The following is a 16,073-nucleotide window of genomic DNA, read 5'->3' on the forward strand; positions in this document are numbered from 1 at the left end:
CACGCCGAAATGATGGTAACCAAAATTTATTGGAATTTATCATAATGGTCAAAGGATATCACAACAAAATGGAAAGGGGACACACGCACCAATTCATTCACCTGTAACGTTACATATATTACTGGCATTCTGCCGTATACACTGTTCTGTAACATTTCTTTCTGTTATGCCCAGCCCACGTCCAATGTGGTACCACTCGTTTTTCTCAGACATACCATAGAATCCTGGATTCAACCTGCCTCTCACAATGGCAATAATATAACAACCTCACACATTCTCTCAATAATACAAATTTTCTGAAAAACGCACACACACAAAGCTTCTGGTATGTTTTCTGTGGTAGAACACACCCCAAAACACACCCCATTCATAAACACATGCACTCACATATTTGTACATACACACAAACTGTAGTGTCTATCTTAGGCTGTTGCTGTTGGGCTGTGAGCCAGTCAGGCCTGGATGATCTGGACTGTGGCGGTTCTGGAACAAAGAAGAGAAAAAGACAAACACCAGGCCTTAAATTTGTACAGCAAACATAGATTTTTGCACAAAAAACAAGTGCATACTCGTGTTTCTATTGCTTCCTGCACACTGCAGACTAATAAATAAAATATACATGGTTATACATCATTATAAAATATGCATTGTTTTACTTATGTGTATAAACATTGTACTTCTGAACACTCTACTGTTTTTATTGCGGTCTTTATTACTTGCAGTTCTTGCTTTCTCTGTACCTGGAACTGCTGCTGCTGTTGTTGTGTTGATCAATTTCCCCTCTGGGATTAATAAAGGACACCTCACCTTATTTAACTAAATTGCTTCTAATTCACCTACAGCCCAAATAAGAGGACTGGGCTCTTGCTATATTCTGATATCAGAAGTACGGCTCTCAGAGAGACTGACTTCAGCTGTGCTGACAGCACATTTTACCTTCTTCTTCTTCTTGTCCTTCTTTTTCTTCTTACGATCAGGATCATCATCCCTCTTTTTCTTCTTCTTCTTGGGATCAGAGTCTGATGGGGTCTCTGCGTTGAAAAACAAAGATTGTCAGTGGTGTGAAGAAACATTGCAAATATATACATATTATGTATGTACGTACAGTACATACGTATGAATGCGTGAGCATGCATAGATGTTGTACCTTGAGGTATGGGGTCTTGCGGTCGATGGTGTTTATGTTTGTGTTTGCTCTTTTTCTTTGGAGGCTGGATGTGCATCAATCTGTATTGTTCTGGGAGCTGGAACAAACAAATGTGTGCACACAAACACACACACACACACACACACACACACACACACACACACACACACACACACAAATGTAAAATGTAGAAGATGACATAGAAGTAAGACCAAATTTACAGTAGTCATGGTCATGGATGAGCCCATAACAACAATAGTGTGTGTTTTTTTATTTGGAGTATATAACATGTACGAGTGTGTATGTTTCTATCCATACCGGTCCAGTGTGCAGTCTGAAGCCTGTGAGTAGTGCACCAGTCAGAGGGCTAAAGGAGTTCCCACACACCGGAGGTTTCTCAATCAGCGAACGCAAAGAGCTGCCGTCCTGGCCACCGGGACAGTCAATCATACCTATCACAACACAGAAGAATGTGAACATAAATACTGATGGAGGAGGAGGGGACAGGAGAAAGGGGATATGGATCAAGAGTAGAGGGATAGTTCTGCACCCAGGCTCAAGTTGGCAAGCAGGTGAATATAGCTTTCTCATGCTGTACAGAAACAAAGAGAACTTGAAGGAAAGCCTGTGGTTGTCTGTCCCCTGCTATTGAGCCTGTTATATAGACCAATCACAAATAACTACACAGCTCAGCTGACACTGCTGTACCAATCACAGCACATCTTACCCTGCTAAGCTCACAATGATCACATCATTGCTGCCTTGTTCAGAAACTTCACACCAAGGGTGTGTTCATAAATACGCTCTGGGAATCTGCAGTAGGGGTCATCCTCTAGGGAGCATGAAGATGCACAGCACCAATCCAGCCAGTACTTCCTGAAATATCTTGTTTGGGACGGAAGGCTGTGGACGGACAGACCGACACAGCCATCCTTAGTAACAATAAATTGCTAATAATTTACTATGGGAAATAATGGAAACAGAATGATGTGCAAAGCTTCCCATGAATGAGTCTGGCTCATGTGCCAATCAAACAGGTAACAGCACAACTACATTCAGGGCCGTGAATACACTAACAATCTGAACATGGCAGTCGTGTAGTTAAAATAAGGTGTCAAAAACTGCATGCAAAGCCTGTAACACTATCCTTCTGTTCTAAATGGTTTGTGTCGTGGGAAAGGACTGGAGGGGTGAATGACATGATCTCAGGAATCAGAATGTGGCCATCTTTATACCAACTATACCAACCCACCTGGTAATTCCGGGAGGAAATTGCTGAGCTTCTCCTTCACCTTCTTGCCACAGAATTTGTTGTAGGCATGCTCCAGGTTATAATGAGTGATGAGGTTGGTGTTGCCTGTAAGTTCATTGCCCACTAGAAAACAAACAGACACACTATTATTACAGTCCTCCAGGCTCAATTCAATGCCAAACCTCCTAACATTTTGTCTTGGGACGGGAGGACCATTACAAATATCTATTAATAGTTACTCTAAAATTAGATAAGGACTTTTCAAGCCAGTAAATGTGTGGTGGTAAATAGAGGAAAGTTGGGTTAAACAGTGTAACTATTACTCCTATACAATGTTAAATCACATCCTTGACATTGCATTGACATAATTATTAAGCAATGGTATCTTATGTTTATGATGCTTGATGGCTTGTTTTATTATTGTCCGTAATAAAATAAAATAAAAAGACAGCCACAACGTTACAACTAGCCCCATCTGTGACCTCACTCTTCACTGTAGCACCAGGACGTCACAGATGGAGCTAGCAGTTACAGCCTTGAATCAAGACTATCATAGATGTAATATATCATTTTTTACATTTGCATATAAAAGGAAAAGTCAGACTCGATCAAATACATCTATGCTAGTTACAAGGTTTGTTCACACAGGATGCTTGGCTTCCTTTCTTGGTAACTTATGTTTCAGGATTACCAGTGGTGGAAAAATTACTCAAATATTTTACTTAAGTGAAAGTATCAATACTGCAATACAGAAATACTCGTTACAAGTAAAAGTCCGGTATTAAAATGTACTTGAGTAAAAGTACAAGAGTATTGGTATCAAAATGTATTTTAAGTACCCACGGTAAAGGTACTCATTATGCATTATGTCCGAAAGTGTTCGGGAAAATAAATTAAATCTTTTGAAAATAGCAAATCTACAAGCACACAGATCGGCTATTTTCAAAGTATATGATATAGAGTGGAGGGTGGTTAATGCATGTTTTGTAATAATAATCAAAATCTACAAAGTAACTAGAAACTAAAGTTTTCAAATAATTGTAGTGGAGTTAGAAGGACAATATTTGCCTCTGAGATGTAATGGAGTAGAAGTAAAAGTACTGAAAATTGGAAAATACTCCAGTAAAGTAAAGATTCCTCAAAATTGTACTTAAGTACAGTACTTAAGTAAATGTACTTAGTTATACCAGGATTACACACACAAGTAGCAGTCATTAGCTTTAGGTAACCATCCCTTCACTGTGTTTGTCATATTATTTCAGTACGACGTGTAACCAAAGACAAATAACGTGAAGCATGCACATAGTAAACACAACAGTACCCGGAAGCTCCCGTAATAAATAGAATGGCTCATTCATGGCTCCTGGTTTCCGTAGAGCAGGCCCCTCATCCCCGAGCTGTGGTGGCATCTGCGCCGCCATGGGGGCTTGGTTCTGCGGCAGAGGAGGAGGAGGTTTTCCCGGTCCAAATCCCAGAGACGACGAGACGGGCGGTCCCTGAGCCTCGTTCTGTCCAAAAAGAGTTGAAAACATTTCCGTCATGTCTATCACGAATAATACATCTAAATGGTAAATAAACGGGGTTCCTTAACTTTGTGCGTGCGTGTACGCTTAAAGTTCAATAATAAATACACACGATACAACCAACCACCGCTGTCTTCATTTCTTTGTGGTTGGTTTCAGTGTTGCCAGGTTTTTGCGAGAAAAGTAAGCAACCAAGTCAATGAAAACAAGCCCAAAAGAAGCAACTACATGAGCCCTTCGGCTAATTGAAAATAGCTGATCTACAAGCTCACATGCATTGTGAGCTTGTAGATCTATTTTCAAAGACATCTTGAAGGAAATGCGAAATATTTCGAATATTTTTTAAACATTTTAACACAAATCTTGAATGGGGTTCCTGACATAAACACATTAATTTGGGGGTTCTTGACATGAAAATGTTTGAGAACCACTGGTTTGGTTTAAACAGCATTTAGGAAACAAGCCTAAATGAGCATGTACACTTTAGAAACAAGCCCAAAAAAACACAACCAGAAATATTTACAAGCGACTTTACAGAAAAACAAGCCCAAAGTCGCTTATAATAAAAGGACATGGCAACAATTGTTGATTTTCGTCTCCTGGTTACCGTAAAGACTGGTGTAATATGGAACATAGATATATATCTATGATATGGAACGCCAATTCCCATCAACTTCCTATGATGTGTTGCTCCTGGGAAGTTGAAGCTACAACCCAAGATTTGCAGTGGGTTCTGCTCTACACGTTTTGTACAAAATAACCGTTAAAAACAGCATCATATGATGCTCATTAGGTTAGAAGTTAATACATGATTTAAATAATTGCTATGGACATCTGTAAATGCAGACAACACTGGTGGCTGTTACACACACTCATTACATTTTCAATAAATATTCTTTGGCATTTTGTCATACATATAACAAATCTTATAGCATTATGTAAATAACCTTTAGAGCTTCGTTGTTTTTTATTCTTTTGACAGATTAAAGTAAAAATAAACACAAACAAAAGGTTTGGTAAAAATTGACTTAAAGGGATATTTCACTTTCAAAAAAACTTTTGTTGATTTTATTGTCTACACAGGCTTTTGTGAGCCCCCCAGACAGTTTTTAAGTTGCTTGATTCAATATTTAGATATTTGATATTAATTTTATCAGACACGCCCCTTCCTATACAAACCTATTGTAACTTCAAACTCCATTTTTAACATGTTAGATTCATCAAAAACACCCGTCCTTGGTTCTGGTGACTCATACCGCCCCCCTAATACGCGAAGGGGCCGTGTTTTTTCAATTACTTTTTTCATTTATTTTTAATATTTTTTTTGGAAAATGAAAAAAATAAAATACAATAAAAAAATAAAATAAAATAAATGAAAAAAAATCTCGGAAAAACACGGCCCCCTCACGTATTAGGAGGGCAGGGTGAGTCACCAGAACCAAGGACGGGTGTTTTTGATGAATCTAACATGTTTAAAATGGAGTTTGCAGTTACAATGGGTTTGTATAGGAAGGGGGCGTGTCTGATAAAATGAATATCAAATATCTAAATACTGAATCAAGCAACTTAAAAACTGTCTGGGGGGCTCACAAAGGCTTGAGAAGATGATAAAATCACCAAAAGTTTTTTTGAAAGTGAAATATCCCTTTAAATTGAATTTAAAAAGTAAAATTGACAATGTCTTGCTTCTTCCTTGTGACTTCAATCATCCAATCCTCCAAACACCACAAATCTAGAGTCAACACCATAACAATAGCAGAATAAAGTTGTTGCACATTTTTCATGGGTGCTACTGCTAATCATCCCAAACTTACTTACAAATGAGGCTCTATTTAAAAAGGGAAATAAAATGGATTTCCAATGGTTTAAACTTTATTAATTATGATTAAAGGTTATTGACAAGAAGCATTTTTGCATGTTAGACAATCTATCAAACACACATTTCGGAACTTTTTTTTTATGGTCATGTATATCCATTTTTGACAATAACAATCATCAAACATTACATACAGTATACGTAAATAAAGTCTTATAGTAAATGGTCAGGCACTGAGGATCACACATCAAAAGTATCACGATGACAAAGAGAAGAGTTCAGCATTTGGATTTCACTGACTGATGCCTAAAAATGTGAGAAAGAACACAAGGCAGTCTATTAGTAACCTTTCTAATTCACTTATGACACAATCAATTTAAATTGGTCGTATTTAATTTACTTTATTTACTAGTGTGGAAACCTTTTTAAAAAAGTTAAAATATTTTTGAAAATGAAATAGGCAAATCATTTTACATTATTTTTAATCAGTCTCTCAAATACGTAACAAGAATAAAATATATTTCCTTTGAATCATGTAAGTACTGTCCTATATATATATATACATACATATATATATATACACACATATATATATACATCTACACATATTATACACACACACACACACACACACACACACACACACACACACACACACACACACACACACACACACACACACACACACACACCTTCCACTCATCCTCAGCTGTTGCAATGTGTAGTGATGTCTGAGTGATGTGGTCCCTGCCAGCCTGTACTCTTTCTGCCAAAGCAGCATTTTGTTCTTGGATCTTCTTCAACTCTCTGCGCAGGTAGGCATGCTGCTTTTGGTAATAGGGCATCACAAAGCAGCACAGATCCTGATCAGGAACCCCACTGGGACGCCTAATAGAACAGAGCGACAGGTACATGATTATAAGGGATTGTTTATTAATCCCTTTTGCAAGCTGCTAATAAAGTATTCATTCAATGTGACAACCAGGAATCGTTTGGTGAGCACTGGAGCGACGGTTGACAGCCGGAATGTAGACGGCATCCGGGAGCAGTATGGGTTAGCGCCCCAGCCTGTGTCTTCCGTGAGGAAGAAGCACAACAAAGGCCACGGTGAGGCCTTTACGGAGGGCCATACAAGCAAGCTGCAAGTGGAGCCTGCAGTACCACCACGGCCCAAGAAACCATCATACCAGAATGAAATGTTTGGAAAGGGGGAGTCTGGTGCAACGCTCGGGTCCTGGACCTGGTGAGACGAAGGAGGAGCCCGGCCAGGAGGCCATCCACAGAGCCTAGTCCCTCCACATGCCAGAGCCTCTCCTCTCCCCCAGCCCCAGAAGAGTAGTTCCGGAGAAGCGGATTGAGTGGCCCTGTCTTGCCCTAAGAGGACTGACTGTGGGTAGCTACTGGGACGTAAGTCGGGGGCTTGATCAACCCCGGCTGGGTCACCTGGGCGAGGGTGTATGTTGCGAGACCCGGGGTCAACACCCGTTGACCCCAGGCTACAACACTGATGATACGTCCCAGTTGCATCCATGTGATGTTTTTCTTTATTCAATCAATCAATGACTTTACTATTTAGTACTGGGGGCAGGGCCAAATAGTAGTCATTGATTGATTGAATGAATACTTTATTAGCAGTGCCAGTTTGAAAAAAAAAGCACAGGAAAGTACAGTTCAATACAATCAGACATCTATCCAAACATCCAGGCAACATGACATTCCAATATGAGTAAAGCAATAATTCTGTGGCAGCGTTTTGGGCATTGTGACCTATCAAGAGTTGCTCATACAGTATAAGACTATAGTAGCAATATGAATGGTGTATGGCTTTTAGAAAATAATTAGAATATCTACATACATATACTTTCCTTCCAGTCAGAGCTTAGTAGCTTATCATCCAATGTCATGCATACAGGCCGCAACCTGGGTGTGATTTTTGATTCAGACCTCTCATTCAGTCCTCAAGTCACACAAGTCGTTCAGACATGTTATTTCCAGCTACGGAACATAGACAGAATTAAATCCTTTTTTATCATCAGCAGACCTTGAAAAGGTAATTCACACCTTCATTTCATCACGTTTGTTCTTCTGTAACTCCTTATACTCTGGCCTCTGTAAAAAAGCAATTTCCCGCCTCCAACTGGTACAGAATTCAGCTGCCCAACTACTAACCAACACTATGAAACGTGATCACATTAGACCCATCCTAGCTGCACTTCACTGGTCACCTGATTCAGATTTTTTTACCGATAACTTTTAAAGCCCGGTAGGGACTGGCCCCCAGCTACTGTATATCAAAGCCTTGCTGCCGCCCTATGAACCTGGGCTCTGTATTAGATCCTCGGGTAAGGCTCTCCTTAAAGCTCTCGCCTCGTCAGCTGGGGCGATCAGGCTTTCGCAGTCCGGGCGCCCACGCTTTGGAATGCCCTGCCCGTGGAGCTGAGGCTAGCAAAATCAGTGTCTTCCTTTAAATCACTTCTAAAAACCTACATTTATGTTAAGGCCTTTTCTTAGTGGTTTTGCCTTTTGTCAGTTTTTGTGTTATCAGTTTTTAATTGTTCTTTCTTCTGTTATTTTTGTTTTCATTATTTTACCCATTAATTTTATGTGTTGATTTTATGTATGCCGTTTTAACTTGTATGGTTATTATGCTGCTCTTTTATCTGTAAAGCACTTTGTAACCTTGTTTGGAAAAGCGCTATATAAATAAATTCATCATGATCATCATTATCATTACAATTACAGTTTGTGCAGTCATGTGAAGGGTCTTCAAATGTGAATCATGGAAAACACTGTTTAAACTTTAGATGTATAGTCTGAGGTATAGTGGAGAATATTGTGGTATGATTTATATGTGAACAAAGTACTTATTGAAAAAGCACAAAATTGTGTTAGACAATGGAGATGAGGTTGTATACTCACCATGCAGACTCTTTATTGTCCTTGGCTGCCAGCTCCAGTTTATCTAGCTCATCCAGCTTACACTTTAAGTCTCCCTCGTCAATCAGGCTGTTAATTTCTCCCTTCAATATTGGTGAATAGATACGAAGGCTTTAATATAAACACAGGGCTACCTAAATTCATTGCAACTGCACATGTTCTCAAACACACACACACACACACACACACACACACACACACACACACACACACACACACACACACACACCTGTATAGTCCTCTGCAATTCCTCAGTGAAATGCTTGTGAATCTTCTCCATCAGAGGTTTATCCTTGTTGAATGGTTGGAATGACGTGGCGAATCTGTGAAAACTGCCAGTGACAGTATCATAAAAAAATATGGTTCAAGGTGTTCAGTGTCACATACAATACAGCTCATAGCAGCATTTATAGGCAGTGACATTTATGTACTTCAAGTTTCCTCAATTGTGTTAAACCAGTGCAATTAAATGAGATACTAAGGTAAAACAAATAAAATAGTAGTAGCAATTAACAAGGATATAATAGTAATACATAGAGCAAGATACCCATACAAATGCCTTTGCCAAAATTATTATATTACACACACACACACACACACACACACACACACACACACACACACACACACACACACACACACACACACACACACACACACACACACACACACACACACACACACACACACACACAGTCTCACCTAGCATCGCCAATGTACTTCTGCAGACACCTCTCTATCACTTTGTTGAACAACTTCAGCCTGTCTCCCCGATGCGTCCCTTTCCCAGCAGCATCCGACACGCGAGACGGACCCTCGGCCGTGGCTTCACTGACATTCTCATTACTGGTGTCTTCTGCATTCGCTAAAGTCCGTTCTTTCGCTATATGCCCAGTTTTTTCCATGTTCATAATAGTTCACCAAGACGACTCTGTTTACCTTTCACACTACCCGCCAAATGCACTACAGTACTTCCTTTTAGCGTTGCCATATTTTGTGAGAGAAATAAGCAACCAGATCCAGGAAAACAAGCTCAAAAGAAGGCAGCAACTAGGCCACTATAGCCCTTGAATGTCTGTGATCTTGATCTTACATATATTTCATGTATTCCAAATACATGAAATGTATGTAAGATGACAGACATTCTAGGGCAAGCCACATGAGTGCTTTAAAACTATTTAAACTATTTGAAAATAGCCGATCTACAAGCTCACAACGTGTCGAGATGTGACTCGTTGTGAGTTTGTAGATCTGCTATTTTCAAAAACTCTTGTGTGGAATATTTGGAAGATTTTTTGGAAATAAATGGAAGCAAGGCTAAATAAGCAAGTACACTTTAGAAACAAACCCCCCAAAACACAACCCACGACCATTTTTTACAAGAAACTTTACATAAAAAGATGCCCAAAGTCGCTTATAATAAGTCGACATGGCAACATTGCTTCTTTTCGTCTTCTGTGGTGTTATTGGTGGTTGCCGTAGGTGCATTACCGCCACCAACTGGACTGGAGTGTGGAACAGGAGATAATGCCGAACATAAAAAATAAAACAATGAATACAACTAGTTTACATTATATTAATTACTTGAGTTTATTTTATAAGCTTAATAACACAATAGTAACCTGGTGTGTAGTGGTGTTTAGCTTAAACTGAAATAGGCGATTCATCTGGCTGAATGAATGCTTATGTTATGCTATTGCTTACAGCCTTTCGTGGTGCATTACTGTCACCTTCTGATTGATTGATTGATTGATTGATTGATTGATTGATTGATTGATTGATTGATTGAATACTTTATTAATAGTTTGCAAAAAAACACAGAAAGTATAGTTTAATACAAATACAATGCTAAAAGGATTGAACCAAGAATGGCTTGTTTCCATTGGGGTCCTGTGTATTCAATTCAATTGAAACATTAGTGACGGATGCAAAAACATGAAAAATATGTACAGTAAACCCCTGGTTTGAGGCAAATCTGGGTTGAACGTGATTTGTGGATCTCCCTCTGGTGTTGTGTTTGTGGACGTGTTTAACGTTTTTGAAGTAGTTCATGGGTGACAGGTAGGCTACATGGGTGTCTGTCTTTGTGGTGTAGTGCATCTTGTAGACCAGGCCCATTGCAAGTTGCTGTACTCTGTCCTCTACTCTGAGCCATCCCACCTTAGCAAAATGAGCAGGGGTTAGATGAGTTGTAGGTGTGAGGCCAAGTAGTAGCCCGACCAGTTTGTTTTGGGATGTCTGGAGCCTTGTTTTTAAGGCCTTTGTAGTAGGTTTATTTTGGACCCAAAAAGAATGGATTCAGTTTTACTCAGGTGTAATGATAGTTTGTTATCATCAGACAGCGAGACTAGTTAAAGATTTTACCGAGTTCAGAGCTAAGGGTTTTTTCGACCTGCAATTTGTCCATCTGGTGGCAAATGTAAACAGAAACTTGGTGGCACAATGTACCAAATCATGTACGGACACTCGACGTGTCCAAGAACTATGGTGCGGATTTCCATTACGCGCAAGCGCAGTGGTAAATAACAGTTGGAGTTCAATTCATTCTAGCAGCTGCCAGCTGCCTCAGCTGTCACTGCGCTCAACAGCCCGTTGTCTCCTCGCCTTGCTAGGGAAGGAACATGGGTTTAATCACAGGACTTTTCGCCTTCTTTTATCACTTACCTCAAATTTACAAATGGCTGTTGAAGCCCTATTATATCTTATCGTTCCTCGTATCGGCCGCCTTCCTCGTGGTGCGCAAGGCTCCGGGTCTGTGCGACCACCTGGCGACCCAACGGGAGGACGGCGACTCCTGCAACTTTGACTGGGTATGAATGGAGATAGTGTTTCACACACACAGCCAGGCCAGCGGTGCTAAATATGGTTGAAGTTGCTATGTCATGTTTTGCTTTACAGAGAGAAGTGGAGATTCTCATGTTCCTTAGTGCAATCGTGATGATGAAGAACAGGAGAGCCAGTAAGGCGCACACATGCGTACACATGCATGCACGCAGGCACGCACACACACACACACACACACACACACACGCACACACGCACGCACGCACGCACGCACACACACACGCACGCACACACACACACACACACACACACACACACTCTCTCTCTCTCTCTCTCTCTCTCTCTCTCTCTCTCTCTCTCTCTCTCTCTCTCTCTCTCAACCTTTAACTTAACTACCTCTCTCTATATTACTTTATAATACTTTCTTTAGTCACGCTGATGAAGGATGTCTGCCACAATGCATAGGTGTATTTTTTTATTCTTGTGATGCTTTAGCCATACCAATAAAGGCTTTTACATTGTTCCAGCCATACCAATAAAGGCTTTTACATTTTTCCAGCCATACCAATAAAGGCTTTTACATTGTTCCAGCCATACCAATAAAGGCTTTTACATTTTTCCAGCCATACCAATAAAGGCTTTTACATTTTTCCAGCCATACCAATAAAGGCTTTTACATTTTCCCACAAGAGTGCCTTTGTCTTTTCCCTTTTTGTCATTTAACTCTCACCCATTTCTACCAAAGAGCACCTTGTTGGGGGGTTTTACTCTTAGCCAAAAAGACACTTTTTTTTTCTACACATTTGTGGCTTTAATTATCCTCCCTTTTTTCTATATTGTTTCCATTTTCTGTTTCCCCCCATCCTTTCTTATAGTCACCATTGAGCAGCACATGGGCAACCTGTTCCTGTTCAGTAAAGTGGCCAATGTCATCCTCTTCTTTCGAGTGGATATTCGGCTTGGGATCCTTTACTCCATCCTGTGTATCGGTCAGTGATGTTACCATATACATGTCGTATGTATTAGAATAATAACTATTGCATATTTTGCTCTCATGGTTAGGCATACGGTAGGTAGGGTTATGTCCTGTTTAGTTGCAGGGCATATATTGTGGTCAATGAGTGCTTAGAAGTATGGTTAAAACCATTTGCATGTCTGTGTTTCCACAGTATTTGTCATGACCTGTAAACCACCTCTCTACATGGGCCCGGAGTACATCAAGTATTTCAGTGACAAGACCATTGATGTAAGTGTTTAAAAGACTGGGCTGAATTGGCACAAGACATATGACTCCGTATGGTCATGATGGAGAATAGACCATGCATGGTGCATAACTGCAGCTGCACACAACTCACAGAACCAGCAATGAAGGATTGCATCTACTTTAAATTCAGTCAATTCAAACTGTCAAATTTGTTGACTGAAGGCTAACACACACACATGAAGTGTCTTGAGAGTTAGTCCAGATGCTAACTGGAATTCCACACACTTGTCTTAGACTTGCAAAAAAGACTTTATTTTGATAGTTTTATTGTTTAAGGCCCTGACACACTGAAAGCATCATTGACGTGAGTGTACCAGGTGCACGTCAACGTCAAGTATTCACATTGGAAGCGTCAAACCGTCTTTATATAGTTGTCTACTAATGCACTGTATTGTTGCTTCACATTTAGTGCTGAGCCTCCGTACCTGTCATCTGTATTGTCCCTAATTGCTTCCTGTAGCACTGGCAGCAGTCAGTCAATAAAGTCCACTGTAGCACTCATATCGTCCATGTGTGATTGCATATAATATATGACAGGCTTTTAAACACATCTCACAGAATCAAATTTACAAGGTACATACCAAAACACACAAACGCAAGCACACGCACACGCAAGGAGTCCACACTGTGCTCCATCGTTCCATTCACTCTATTCTCCCTCTATCTCTTTGATCTGTGCAGAGCGTTGACATTCCAAAATAGAACCCAGCTCTGAAAGACACGTCAACAGGTTTTGACGAATCCACTTGACACCTCCAGTATGGCTGCAGCCGTTGACACGTGTGTCTGCCACTTTCAGTGTATCATGGCTTTAGACATTTATCCGGATTGTAATCAGATTTTTATCTGGATGAATGTCTAAGCCTGCAACATTAACCATGGAATTACTGAAAAGTTAATTATCAGGTGGATCTGTTGCACAAATTTGGTGGCCTCATATATTGATGTCATTTGGTTAACTGTAGGCCCGTTGCAAATTGCAAAGTGTTTGTCCTGTGGATGCATCAATCTAATCTTGCGTAATTTAATGCCATCTTTGCTTTAATTATCAGGAAGGGCTGCAGAGGGACAGTCGTGTCACCTGGATTGTTGAATTCTATGCCAACTGGTCCCCAGAGTGTCAGGCATTTGCTCCCGTCTTTGCAGAACTTTCACTCAAGTAAGAGTTATTCTCTTTCTCATTGATTGTATGCACTTGTTACATATATGATTCTCTCACTTACAGGAAACAATATCTCCACAGCAGCCCTGAGAACATTATACATAATTAGAGATATACTGCATGTATTTACTAATTCTCAGGCAACACTTTTGTTGTTACTGTATACTGTATGTTGTTGTTACTGTATGGCAGTATTGGCTGATTGTATCTTGTAGGACTCAAAACGTTTGACTATAGTCCTTGGCCATAACCCCTTACAACCCAGATACCCTCGTATCATACAGGCCTCTTCACACCCATACTACTTCAGCTTTCGCTACTAAGTACCTTGAACCAACTTTCGACTCGCCCGGGTTAAACATCTCAGTTCAAGTTCTCAGACGGAGACAAGAAGTACCCTTTCTTTGATTAGTATTTTTCATGGTCCTCAATGGGCAACATACAGTATTACTACGTTGTCTTTTTTGCCTGTCTTATGTTCTGCAGGTATAACTGTGCTGGTCTCAGGTTTGGGAAGGTGGATGCAGGACGCTACGGGGATGTTTCACAGAGGTCAGCTATTCTCTCAATATATACCGTATGTCCATGTTCATTTGCAATGTCCTTGAAAATGACTATTGAGCAAGGAATGTAACCCAGACTGCTTTAGTGTAACTGCCCCAGTGGGCAGCACCTACTAGGTGTGTATCTTTATAACTGTATGAGTTAGCAGGGTATCACAAAAAAATAAAAATAAAGATTAAGAGTAAGAGCCCAGCTAACAGGGTAAAGCTGTGTCTTTTTGTTTGTATGAAGCATGAATGTGCTCAGCAGGGATGTGAGGTGCATAGTAAATTCCGTTGCAATCCAGCCAGTAGAAGAAAGTGAAGAAGTGGACAGAAAGACTGAGATTGTCATCCTCCACCTTTAGTGGGGCTAAAAACAGCATACGTGCTTAATTAAACTTTCCCTGAGAGATACAATTCTGCATGTTCACACACCCTACAAAAACGTGTTTTTGATTATTTGTATATTGGTATTAATGCTGTGTAACTCGTCCTGCCTTACACCATGAATTATTTCTGTACAGGTACTGCATTTCCACCTCCCCTCTGTCGAAGCAGTTGCCCTCATTGGTGCTTTTCCAAGGAGGCCGTGAAATCATAAGACGTCCGATGGTGGACAGTAATCGTAGAGCCGTGTCTTGGACCTTCAATGAGGTGTGTGATCTCTTCGGTTTAAAGGCCTGAACACAGCAGTGTTGTCGCGCAAGGAGCGCCTGTGCCGGATAATCGGTTTGTTTGTCTCTCTTACAGACACACACTCATACATAGTACTTTTCCTTCTAGGAGAATATCATACGCGAGTTCAATCTCAATGAGCTGTTTGAGAAATCCAAGAAGCTGAGCAAGGGTCGCAGCAACAAGGGAGATGAGCAGAGCACTCCTCAGCCACTTGAGGGCAGCGATGAACCCCAGCCTGAAACCATCAGCCCAGAACTTCCCACAGAGAGCAAGAAAGATCAGTGAAGTTTGGGGGAGACATTTATCAGAAAAGGGACTTCATTAAGTCCCATTTCTTCCAATACTGTTATGCCATTGTTCTCACAAAGAAGCACAGGAGTGGGTGATCTTCAAAATTATGAGATGAAGGCAAAAGAGAATATGACACTTGAAAAGATCACCAGCACTCATTTCTCAGATCTCTGAGCTCTTATTTATTAAATTACCCAGCAGTAGCAACGAAGGTTTCGGCGAAAGCCTTCCACAGCGTGATAATTAGAGTAATCATCAGACTGAGAAAGGCTTTGGCCAAAACATTGAATGATTGCTTATTGCTGCTGCTGTCATTTAATAAGCGATCCTAAAAGGACTTAAGTGAGTGTTGGTGATCTTTTCAAGGTACTTATTTTCAGAGACTTTTCAAGGTACTTGTTTTCAGAGAAATTGTGCAGTCTGTGGCTTTATGTACAATAATATTTTAGTCTTGTGATGTCCTCTGCTCGTTTCCTGGATATTACATCATAAAGGTATTAGGTAATATATGGAAGTGAGATGAATTGAAAAATAAATCTGGCTAATGGATGCTGACTTCTAAAACAATCATTAAACATTTACATTGGCCACTCACCTCATCAGTTTGACCTTTTTATTCTGAGAAGACATCTTTTTAAAAATTCTTCATAAGGCCATTTGGAAATGTCTTAACA

General features: G+C 40.3%; 3 protein-coding genes across 4 annotated transcripts; 1 reads left to right on the plus strand and 2 right to left on the minus strand.

The window, feature by feature from the left end:
* Positions 1–10: 10 nt before the first annotated feature.
* Positions 11–4,080, minus strand: med19a (mediator complex subunit 19a; the record flags this gene model as incomplete). 2 transcript variants are annotated; one of them, XM_084041936.1, is made up of 6 exons in its annotated part: positions 3,721–4,080; positions 2,400–2,522; positions 1,466–1,599; positions 1,148–1,244; positions 937–1,031; positions 11–483 (listed from the first exon to the last, which is right to left on the minus strand). In XM_084041936.1, the coding sequence occupies exons 1-6, from the start codon at positions 3,938–3,940 to the stop codon at positions 418–420; spliced, it is 735 nt and encodes a 244-aa protein (XP_083898062.1). In that variant the 5' UTR covers positions 3,941–4,080. The 2 variants fall into 2 exon arrangements, with proteins under 2 accessions (XP_083898062.1, XP_083898061.1); XM_084041935.1 differs by lacking the exon at positions 11–483 and having other exon boundaries at positions 933–1,244.
* A 1,523-nt stretch (positions 4,081–5,603) lies between these two features.
* Positions 5,604–9,617, minus strand: pmf1 (polyamine modulated factor 1). The gene is made up of 5 exons (XM_084086072.1): positions 9,378–9,617; positions 8,905–9,007; positions 8,658–8,758; positions 6,431–6,626; positions 5,604–6,044 (listed from the first exon to the last, which is right to left on the minus strand). The coding sequence occupies exons 1-5, from the start codon at positions 9,584–9,586 to the stop codon at positions 5,979–5,981; spliced, it is 675 nt and encodes a 224-aa protein (XP_083942198.1). The 5' UTR covers positions 9,587–9,617; the 3' UTR covers positions 5,604–5,978.
* A 1,605-nt stretch (positions 9,618–11,222) lies between these two features.
* tmx2a (thioredoxin-related transmembrane protein 2a) lies at positions 11,223–15,952 on the plus strand. The gene is made up of 8 exons (XM_084041610.1): positions 11,223–11,485; positions 11,574–11,634; positions 12,335–12,448; positions 12,629–12,705; positions 13,776–13,882; positions 14,372–14,437; positions 14,955–15,084; positions 15,214–15,952. The coding sequence occupies exons 1-8, from the start codon at positions 11,297–11,299 to the stop codon at positions 15,391–15,393; spliced, it is 924 nt and encodes a 307-aa protein (XP_083897736.1). The 5' UTR covers positions 11,223–11,296; the 3' UTR covers positions 15,394–15,952.
* The last annotated feature ends 121 nt before the right edge of the window (positions 15,953–16,073 follow it).

This window comes from Gymnoscopelus microlampas, assembly GCF_963454915.1.
Source record: "Gymnoscopelus microlampas genome assembly, chromosome: 18".
NCBI classification, from domain to species: domain Eukaryota; kingdom Metazoa; phylum Chordata; class Actinopteri; order Myctophiformes; family Myctophidae; genus Gymnoscopelus; species Gymnoscopelus microlampas.